The following is a 10,795-nucleotide window of genomic DNA, read 5'->3' as shown; positions in this document are numbered from 1 at the left end:
ATAATGATTAAAATCTCGAGTATAAAAACGGCTAGCTGTTCACAGATGTTGAAAACCTCCAATATGGCTGCCAGACGGTGTTTTTACATCAGAAAAAAGCCCTTTATACAAAATGAACACATTCTGGTTCCGTGAGCTTTTATCTTGAGCTCACGTTAGCGCTCACGTTAGCGCCCACGTAGCTCACCTGCCAACTCATGTTGTGCTGCTTAACAATAAAGCTTCAGTCCGATTCATTTTTGTACATTCACTGTTTCATAACTGTCCAAGCTCCAATTACACAAAAGTATTGGGAGGGTTTGCGTTAGTCGGCCATGCTACCTTCTTATCCTTAGCTTCTCTGTCAAACGAATCGTAAACAGAATCCTTGGGGGTCTTTTCTTGCCCCGGGATGTCCACCACCCCGACATAGTTCTTTTTGGCCATTCGAGTGCTCGCCGTGATGGTGTAAGCGTTACTGCGGTAACATTTCATGGATGACATGCAGAAGGTTTCCCTCATGCCCCGTCTGAAGTTTGCATTGTAGACCGAGTACAGAGTCGGCTTGGAGGCCGTGGAGCTGAAGGAGATCCAGGCGATGGCCGTGAAGAACAGCAGCCCCTGCCTGCTGGGACCATCGGACTCCCTCGGGTGCCACAGCTGGGCAACGTAGAAGGGCGTCCAGGTGAGAAAGAAAACTGAATTGAGCATGAGGAACATCTTGATGGTCTTGACTTTAGTCCGGGGGACGATGTTCATCGTCCGGCGCACTGTGTGGCCATCAGAGCTGATCCTCCAGATGTAGCGGATCACCCGCTGGTAGAACGACACAATCAGCCCTACCGGCACCACAAAACCAAAGAGGAGATGAACAGCAGCGTAGGCTACACCGCCCCAGCTGTCCGGGAGGAAGAAGTCACAATGACTGCTGTCTGCAGGCGTGGAACCATAGAAGAAGAAGCAGGGAGAGACAAAGGCTGCGTCGAACAGCCACGAGGCCAGGATCATCTTCTTTGCTTTCTCCCTGGACACCTTGAAGCTGAGGGGATAAACAATTGTATAGAAGCGGTCTACAGAGATTGAAAGCAGGACGTAGACCTGCACACCGGGGCAGAGGTGCTGCAGGTAGCGCACAGCCTTGCAGGCAGCGGCGCTCAGCGGCCATCGACCCGAGGCGACCTGCAGGAGGATGAAGGGGGCGCATCCCAGGCTCATGAGCAGGTCTGCACAAGCCATTGACACCACAAAGTAGTTGGTGGTGGACTGAGTCCGTCGGCTCCGGTGGATGACCAGGCAGACGAGGGCATTTCCCAGGATGGAGACCAACCACAGAACCCCAAACACCAAGCCCAGGACGGCAGCCTCGCCTGTAGTCAGCTCATAGGAGGCGGAGGTCCTGTTCAGCAGGCTGGAGGACGAGCCCTCTTGGCTGCACAGGGGAGTTGTGGGTAACGTTGCCAGGACAGTCGAGTTTTCCCTCTCAGAGAAGTTAAATGACATCTGATATGTGAAAGATGGAGAGTACAGGGAGGGATTGACACCAACTGTGTTCGCTGACTGGGCATAAACCATAGCTATACTGCTGCCACTCCGACGAGCTGTGGAGACAAACACAATTACCCTCAGTATATTCAGCATGTTAGTCATTCACAAAACAAGCTAAAGAAACAAAACCACCATAATCAGCAAGTTTTTAGGGTTTTACGGCTGTTTTCTGTTTTGGCACCTCGACAGATTGGTTTAGTTTAGGTGCAAAAACTTTATTTTAGGCGAGGCGGTAAGCACACAAACAACATGAAAGTAAGTTGATTTGTAGGTAGGTAAATAGACAGGGGTAGATAGGTTGGCTGATTAGTAGGAAGGAAAGGTTGGTAGGAAAACTGGTATGTAGGTAATTACGTAGATTAGTTGGTAGATTGGTAGTGAGGTTGATTAGTAGTTTAGTTAGATGATAGGTGGTTGGTTGGTATGTAAATAAGTATGTGAGGTAGATAGAAATTAATGTTTGGAAAGATAGGTTGGTTGGTTGGTTGGTATGTAGGTATGCCGGTAAATAGGTTATAAGGTAGGATGGTAGTGAGATTGGTTGTTAGATTGGTAGGAAAGTTAGTAGGTTGGTTGGTTAGTTAGTTACGTCCATTGATTGGTTGTTAGTTTGGTTTGTTAGTTCGTTGGTAGGAAGGCATTTTAGGTTAGTGGGTTGGTTAGTTACTAAGGTAGGTTAGTTAGTAGGTTGGTAGGTAGATTTGTTGGTTAGTTAGTAGGTTGGTGATGATAGGTTGGTAGGATAGGTGGTTGGTTGGTATGTAGCTATGCTGGTAAACAGGTTAGGAGGAAGGATGCTAGTTAGATTAGATTGGTAGAAAAGTTAGTAGGTTGGTTGGTTAGTTAGGTCCATTGATAGGTTGATATGAAAGATGTTGGGTAGGTTTGTTGGTTAGTAAGTAGGTTGGTAGGTAGTTACGTCAATTGATTGGTAGTGAGGTTGGTTAGATGATAGGTTGGTAGATAGGTAGTTGGTTGGTTTGTTGGTTAATTACTTAGTTACATCAATTGATAGGTTGTTAGTTTGGTTTGTTAGTTCGTTAGTAGGAAGGCATTTTAGATTAGTGGGTTGTTAGTAACTAAGGTAGGTTAGTTGGTAGATTGGTAGTGAGGTTGGTTAGTAGGTTAGTTACCAACCTATCGTTGGTAGGATAAGTGGTTGGTTGGTTTGTAGGTATGCTGGTAAACAGGTTATGAGGTAGGATGGTAGTTAGATAGGTTGTTAGATTGGTAGGAAAGTTAGTAGGTTGGTTGGTTAGTTAGTTATGTCCATTGATAGGTTGATATGGAAGATGTTAGGTTGGTTTGTTGGTTAGTTAGTAGGTTGGTTGGTTAGTTACGTCCATTGATTGGTTGTTAGTTTGGTTTGTTAGTTCGTTGGTAGGAAGGCATTTTAGGTCACTGGGTTGGTTAGTAACTAAGGTAGGTTAGTTGATAGGCAGATTTGTTGGTTAGTTAGATGATAGGTTGGTAGGTAGTCTAGCTAGTTGGTAGATTGGTAGTGAGGTTGGTTAGATGGTTTGTAGGTATGCTGGTAAACAGGTTATGAGGTAGGATGGTAGTTAGATAGGTTGTTAGATTGGTAAGAAAGTTAGTAGGTTGGTTGGTTAGTTAGTTATGTCCATTGATAGGTTGATATGGAAGATGTTAGGTAGGTTTGTTGGTTAGTTAGTAGGTTGGTAGGTAGTTTAGGTAAGTTAGTTGGTACATTGGTAGTGAGGTTAGTTAGATGATAGGTTGGTAGATAGGTAGTTGGTTGGTTTGTTGGTTTGTAGGTATGCTGGTAAACAGGTTATGAGGTAGGATGGTAGTTAGATAGGTTGTTAGATTGGTAAGAAAGTTAGTAGGTTGGTTGGTTAGTTAGTTATGTCCATTGATAGGTTGATATGGAAGATGTTAGGTAGGTTTGTTGGTTAGTTAGTAGGTTGGTAGGTAGTTTAGGTAAGTTAGTTAGTACATTGGTAGTGAGGTTGGTTAGATGATAGGTTGGTAGGATAGGTAGTTGGTTGGTTTGTTGGTATATAAATAAGTATTTGAGGTAGATAGAAATAAATGTTAGGAGGGTTAGTTGGTAGTTTAGGTAGGTTTTAGTTTCATTGGCTGGTTTCTGTAATTATTAGAATAAAGAAGTTTTTCCTTTCACACTAATGAAGATATTTAGTGAAGTGACAGGATGTTCTTTTATTAAGAAACAGCGACACGCCTCAGCTCGCTGCTCAAGACTTTATATAACGAAGGGAAACGTCTGATGAAGATGTAGTTCCACCTCACGAATCACACCTGGGGAAACGTAACACTGGAGGTTTCCTGTGGACGCACTTTAAATGTTCATTAATCTCCTCGAATGCAGAGTTTAGTTTTATAATGAACACATCTGTTTATATTATCCTTGTGACCCCTTCACACACCTATAACACACCGAACCCATCACCTGCAGCTCACTCACAGCCTGAGCTGCAGGTTGATTTCATTAATCCTTCCCAGGGATCCGGTTTAGAGTCCACAGAGATCCAGCTCTGTCCTCTGAGCCCATTAAGGATGTGAAGAAGCTCCCGAGGGGAAAAGCTTTGTGTTTATCGTTGTCTTTGTGTTTACTCTGCTGGGTTTCTACTTAGCAAACTCATCCATACATCCTGTAAACCAGAGATACACAACACACACATACACACCGTCTGACTGTTATGTACTTTCATTTATAGTTATAAAGAAAACATGGATTAAATGTTTAGGAAGATTTTTGGTTAATTAAAAGACAAATAACAGAAAAGCTACAAAAGGGAAATGGTCAATGAGGTTTGTTAGTGTCCATGTGGTTTAGTTTAAATTTAAAGTGTTAAAATGATAAAATAAACGTATGAATAACTTGCACACATTGTTTGTTTGTGGACCCAGCATCAAATTTCTGCTTTTAATCCATTTAGAGAGAATATATTAGAGGATTATGGCAAAAATGTCTAAGTGGTGTAACCATAAAAACTTTGTACCAAATAATTCAACTTGCTAAACCTTCCTGTTGTTCTCTGGTCAAGGAAGGACAGAAGGAAGGAAGGAAGGAAGGAAGGAAGGATGGAAGGAGGGGGGGAGGAAGGAAGGAAGGAGTAAGGATGGAGGGAGGAAGGAAGGAAGGAATGAAGGAAAGGAGTAAGGAGGGAGGGAGGGAGGAAAAGAAGGAGGGAGGAAGGAAAGGAGTAAGGAGGGAGGAAGGAAGGAAGGAATGAAAGAAAAAAAGAAGGAAAGAAAGGAGTAAGGAAGGAGGGAGGAAGGAAAGGAAGAAGGAACAGTCAAAAGAGATGGGGTCAGTTTGACCCGGGAGGACGACAGGAAGGTTAAAAACAGTAAATAGTCAATAAAACACCATATCAACTAGTTTGGCATGATCTTACATTATAACTTTATATTAAATAAAACTAATGGAATACAATTGTTCTAAATATTACATTTACTCTGGTTACCATGGAGATCAGGAAACATTTACATGTTTTAAATGAAGTCATTATTAGTATAAGTCCACTTAAATACACTGTAGGTGATAAAATATGTAATATGTATCATTCTTTTGTGGTTACACCATTTGACATTTTCAGGAGCATTCAGTGTTACTTTTGGTAAAAAATGGTGCAAATGTCATTTCAAATAATATAAAACCAACAAAAATACTAAATGTACATTTTAACAAACCTGATGCTGCTTTTAAATCTAGTTTAACTGATTTATTAATTCATCATCTTACCAACACTTATTAATCTCTGAGCCTTATATGACATCACTCTACTGTAATGTAATATCAGGATATAATCTAAGATGATATTTAGTCTTCCATCATGATATATTATGAATACATTGCTCAGCCTTACCTGAGATTAAGATATAAAGCAACAAACAGGCACGAAATTCCCCTAAAAAACACCTTAATCCTCTTCATCATCATCATCATCATCTTCATCTACCTCTGAATATTAGCAGGCTCCTTTAAATCCAGAAAAGAGTTAAAACCTGCTGGATGGAAAAACACCGAGCGTCAAAATCAGCTGTTTCACTCTTTAAATCCAAATGATTTCATCTCATTTTACAGATTGTGTTTGCTGAGCATCACAAAGTGCATCTCAGTATCTCAGTATCTCTACTTCCTCTCCACTGTGGTCGTGTTTGACCTGCAGCGGAGACTAAACCCAAATATGAAGCACACATTTAGAGCCTCAGCTGCGTCTTTACGAGCCTGTTAATCGATCAGATGATGATGGTGAGATCATTAATCGATATAAAAAGCAGTCGTGCAGAGCAGCAGCAGCGTCATGAATCCGGCCTGCACGACATGTCTCCTCCTGCAGCTGATCCGCGGAGGAAGAGGAAGAGGAGGAGGAGGAAGAAAAGAGCTGAGAGGCTCCGTGTTTAAACTCACCGGATCACAGCTGAGCGCGACGAAAAGCTTCATTTCTGCTTTTTATTATCCGTGATTCAGAGCAGGAGGAAGAGGAAGAGGAGAGGAGGAGGAGGAGGAGGAGCGGGCAGGACGCACACATCATGGCTGTTTGGTCCGAGCTGCTGGAGGATGAAGCTGCTGCTGATGAAGAGGAGGATGCATGTTTTCATCCTGAGCAGCAGCAGCAACAGTAACAGTAACAGTAACAGCAACAGTAACAGCAGTAACAGTAACAGCAGCAGTAACAGTAACAGTAACAGTAACAGCAGCAGTAACAGTAACAGCAGCAGCAGCAGTAACAGCAGCAGTAACAGTAACAGTAACAGCAGCAGTAACAGCAGCAGTAACAGCAGCAGTAACAGTAACAGTAACAGCAGCAGTAACAGTAACAGTAACAGCAGCAGTAACAGCAGCAGTAACAGTAACAGCAGCAGCAGCAGTAACAGCAGCAGTAACAGTAACAGTAACAGCAGCAGTAACAGTAACAGTAACAGTAACAGCAGCAGCAGCAGCAGTAACAGCAGTAACAGTAACAGCAGCAGTAACAGCAGTAACAGTAACAGCAGCAGCAGCAGCAGTAACAGCAGTAACAGTAACAGCAGCAGTAACAGCAGCAGTAACAGTAACAGCAGCAGCAGCAGCAGTAACAGCAGTAACAGTAACAGCAGCAGTAACAGCAGTAACAGTAACAGCAGCAGTAACAGCAGCAGTAACAGTAACAGCAGTAACAGTAACAGTAACAGCAGCAGTAACAGCAGCAGCAGTAACAGTAACAGTAACAGTAACAGCAGCAGTAACAGTAACAGTAACAGTAACAGCAGCAGTAACAGTAACAGTAACAGTAGCAGTAACAGCAGCAGTAGCAGTAACAGCAGCAGTAACAGCAGCAGTAACAGTAACAGCAGCAGTAACAGCAGTAACAGTAACAGCAGCAGCAGCAGTAACAGCAGCAGTAACAGTAACAGCAGTAACAGTAACAGCAGCAGCAGCAGTAACAGCAGCAGTAACAGCAGCAGTAACAGCAGCAGTAGCAGTAACAGCAGCAGTAACAGTAACAGTAACAGCAGCAGTAACAGCAGCAGCAGTAACAGTAACAGCAGCAGTAACAGCAGCAGTAGCAGTAACAGCAGCAGTAACAGCAGCAGTAACAGTAACAGTAACAGTAACAGCAGCAGTAACAGCAGCAGCAGCAGCAGTAACAGCAGCAGTAACAGTAACAGCAGCAGCAGTAACAGTAACAGTAACAGCAGCAGTAACAGCAGCAGTAACAGTAACAGCAGCAGTAACAGTAACAGTAACAGCAGCAGCAGTAACAGCAGCAGTAACAGCAGCAGTAACAGTAACAGCAGCAGTAACAGTAACAGCAGCAGCAGTAACAGCAGCAGTAACAGTAACAGCAGCAGTAACAGTAACAGCAGTAACAGCAGCAGTAACAGTAACAGCAGCAGTAACAGTAACAGCAGCAGCAGTAACAGTAACAGCAGCAGCAGTAACAGCAGCAGTAACAGCAGCAGTAACAGCAGCAGTAACAGCAGCAGCAGCAGTAACAGTAACAGTAACAGCAGCAGTAACAGCAGCAGTAACAGTAACAGCAGCAGTAACAGTAACAGCAGCAGTAACAGTAACAGCAGCAGCAGTAACAGTAACAGTAACAGCAGCAGTAACAGCAGCAGTAACAGTAACAGCAGCAGTAACAGTAACAGTAACAGTAACAGTAACAGCAGCAGTAACAGCAACAGTAACAGTAACAGCAGCAGCAGTAACAGTAACAGCAGCAGCAGCAGTAACAGCAGCAGTAACAGCAGCAGTAACAGCAGCAGTAACAGTAACAGCAGCAGTAACAGTAACAGCAGTAACAGCAGCAGTAACAGTAACAGCAGTAACAGCAGCAGTAACAGTAACAGCAGCAGTAACAGTAACAGTAACAGTAACAGCAGCAGTAACAGTAACAGCAGTAACAGCAGCAGTAACAGTAACAGCAGTAACAGCAGCAGTAACAGTAACAGCAGCAGTAACAGTAACAGCAGCAGTAACAGTAACAGTAACAGTAACAGCAGCAGCAGCAGTAACAGTAACAGTAACAGCAGCAGCAGTAACAGTAACAGCAGCAGTAACAGTAACAGTGACAGTAACAGTAACAGTAACAGCAGCAGCAGCAGTAACAGTAACAGTAACAGCAGCAGCAGTAACAGTAACAGCAGCAGTAACAGCAGCAGTAACAGTAACAGCAGCAGTAACAGTAACAGCAGCAGTACCAGGCGGCTGTGGCTCAGGAGGTAGAGCGGTTGTCCTCCAATTGGAAGGTTGGCAGTTCAATTCCCGGCTCCTCAAGTCTACATGTCGATGTGTCCTTGGGCAAGACACTTAACCCCTAGTTGCTCCCGTTGCTGTGCCAACGGTGTATGAATGCAAGTGAATGGTTAGTTTTCTCCTGATGTGCAGGTTGGCACCCTGTGTGGTAGCTGCCTGCCATCAGTGTATGAATGTGTGTGAATGTGGTGAATGAGTTGTAGTGTAAAGCGCTTTGAGTGGTCGAAAAGACTAGAAAGGCGCTATATAAGTACGCAGCAGTAGCAGCAGTAGCATGAAAATCATCCTTTAATTAAATAAGATGAAAATTAATGGATGACTTTCATGCTGTTTTGTGTGAGTTATATAAACAATTAAACCATTAAGAAAACCCCTTAACTTATTATAATCCATCACTTCACTGTATCTGTGCTGAATTTGGGAGAATTATAAATACACTTTTTACTCCTAAATGTAAACAAACTTTTAATATGAGTAAAAAATGTGAGCAAAGTTTAAGGGATTGTTTAAGGGTTAAAGACATCCTTTGATTCATTATTAATTCATTAAGGTGAAAGTTAATGGATTTTTTTTGGTTATATAAACCTTTAAACCACTTGTTGCTCAGTCTGGTGATAAGAAGTATTTATTATTTATTTTCAGGGTCATCAGTGTCTTCATCCTCCTCCTCCTCTTCATCATGACATCATCACAGGTCAGTCACAGGTGAATTCGTCTTTCTGCTCGATGATTTAATGTCTTCATCACGTCTGCTCTATAAAAGGAAACGATGCCGTCCGTCTGCAGTTATTGGTCTGATGCTGAGGGAGGGGGTTTGCTGTCGCAGCACGTCGCCACGGCAACCGCAGCGCTGAGGAGACAGTGATTTTCCAACTGGCCGGTTGCTACGGGAGACCAACAATGGTGAGGATGGGGAGGAGGAAGAGGAGGAGGAGGAGGAGGAAGGGAAGTGTGGCTGAGAGGAGAGACAACAAACTGACCAGTTTAACATCAGTGTGAATTACATATATTATATATTATATAGATTCATATTAGAGCCATATTATAATGATCCTAGATGTATGGAAGCCTGTTGCTGCCTAAAAAAAGAAAAAAAAGACTGAAAGCTCAAATATAAAAAATAAAAATACTCACATTTCAAAATTACTGAATCAAACTTTTAAAGTCAAATGTTTCTATTTATTTATTGACTAAGTAATTTTTTTAAAAATCAGCATCGTGTGAAAGTTTGATTAATTAATTCAAAATCAGATCAATCAAAAAGTCTCAAAATATGAAAAATATTAAGTTAAAGTTACAAGAAGTTTTATTTTATATGCAGAAATATAAACATAAACACTTTATGTCATAATGATCCTGAATGTATGGAAGCCTCGTTCATACAGGCGTCTACTGCCACCTAGTGGTAGAAACAGCTCATTACAGTATAAAAACAACATGAAGTCAATCAGCAGCTGATCCACAGATACAAGTGGATGAAACCTGATCAGATTTTATGTTAGAAACGTGTTTATTTTATGATTAATAAAGTAGTTTTATACACTGATATTCACATTTAATTCGTTTCAGCAACAAACTACGACGCTGCTGATCAGAAACGTTACGAAGGTTTAACCCTCCTGTTGTCCTAGAGTCAAAGATGGAAGGGAGGAAGAAGGAAGGAAAGGAGGGAGGAAGGAAGGGAGGAAGAAGGAAGGAAAGGAGGGAGGAAGGAAGGGAGGAAGAAGGAAGGAAAGGAGGGAGGAAGGATGGAAGGGAGGAAGAAGGAAGGAAAGGAGGGAAGAAGAAGGAAGGGAATGAGGGATGAAGGAAGGAAGGAAAGGAGGAAGAAGGAAGGAAGGGAGGAAAGAAGGATGAAAGGGAGGAAGAAAGAAGGAAAGGAAAAAAGGAAGGCAAGGAAGGAAGGAAGGGAGGAAAGAAGGAAGGAAGGGCGGAAAGAAGGGAGGAAGGCAAGGAAGGAAGGTAGGAGGGAGGGAGGAAAGAAGGAAGGGAGGGAGGAAAGAAGGAAGGAAGGAAGGAAAGAAGGAACAGTCCAAACAGAAGGGGTCAATTTGACCCGGAGGGACGACATGAAGGTTAAAGATGTTTTTAAAGTCTTTAAATTTGTATTTAAAATGTTCAGAAAGCAGAAATCAAAGCTTCAGATTATTGATTCACATTAAACACAAAAAGCACATCTGGGTTTTATTCTTTTATTTATTTACAGTTATTGATCCATTTTCTGATTACTGACCAAAATAAACCCTTAAAGACTCAAACGGTGATTTACATGATGAGCAAATAAAGATAAAATACTAAAGTTTGATGAATATTGATTTACATTTATTCTCCTTTATACTGATTAAAGAGCTTGAGTCAACGTTTAAGGGTTAATTAATCACATGTCAATGTATAAATGAACTGTAACATATTAAGGTGTTTTTGGAGGATTATCGGCAGAATTTAAGGGATTTTTTTAAGGGTTAAACAAACAACATGAAAGTCATCCTTTAATTCATTATTAATTAAATCAGATGAAAATTAATGGATGACTTTTTCATG

At 42.0% G+C, this 10,795-nt stretch overlaps 2 protein-coding genes across 3 annotated transcripts in view; both read right to left on the bottom strand.

The window, feature by feature from the left end:
- Positions 1-276: 276 nt before the first annotated feature.
- gpr19 (G protein-coupled receptor 19) lies at positions 277-1,551 on the bottom strand. Its single transcript, XM_062443478.1, has one exon. The coding sequence runs from the start codon at positions 1,549-1,551 to the stop codon at positions 277-279; it is 1,275 nt and encodes a 424-aa protein (XP_062299462.1).
- An 8,887-nt stretch (positions 1,552-10,438) lies between these two features.
- The window catches only part of tbk1 (TANK-binding kinase 1), a gene marked incomplete at its 5' end in the record, with an annotated part of 17,128 nt that continues 16,771 nt past the window's right edge, over positions 10,439-10,795 (bottom strand). For both annotated transcript variants that reach the window (XM_062443462.1, XM_062443463.1), the window contains 1 exon segment: positions 10,439-10,795. This exon segment is cut by the window's right edge and continues 603 nt beyond it.

The sequence above is a fragment of the Scomber scombrus genome, chromosome 22 (genome assembly GCF_963691925.1).
Source record: "Scomber scombrus chromosome 22, fScoSco1.1, whole genome shotgun sequence".
NCBI classification, from domain to species: Eukaryota; Metazoa; Chordata; class Actinopteri; order Scombriformes; family Scombridae; genus Scomber; species Scomber scombrus.
The sequence above is the reverse complement of the archived record's forward strand: the minus strand, read 5'-3'. Positions and strand labels throughout refer to the sequence as shown.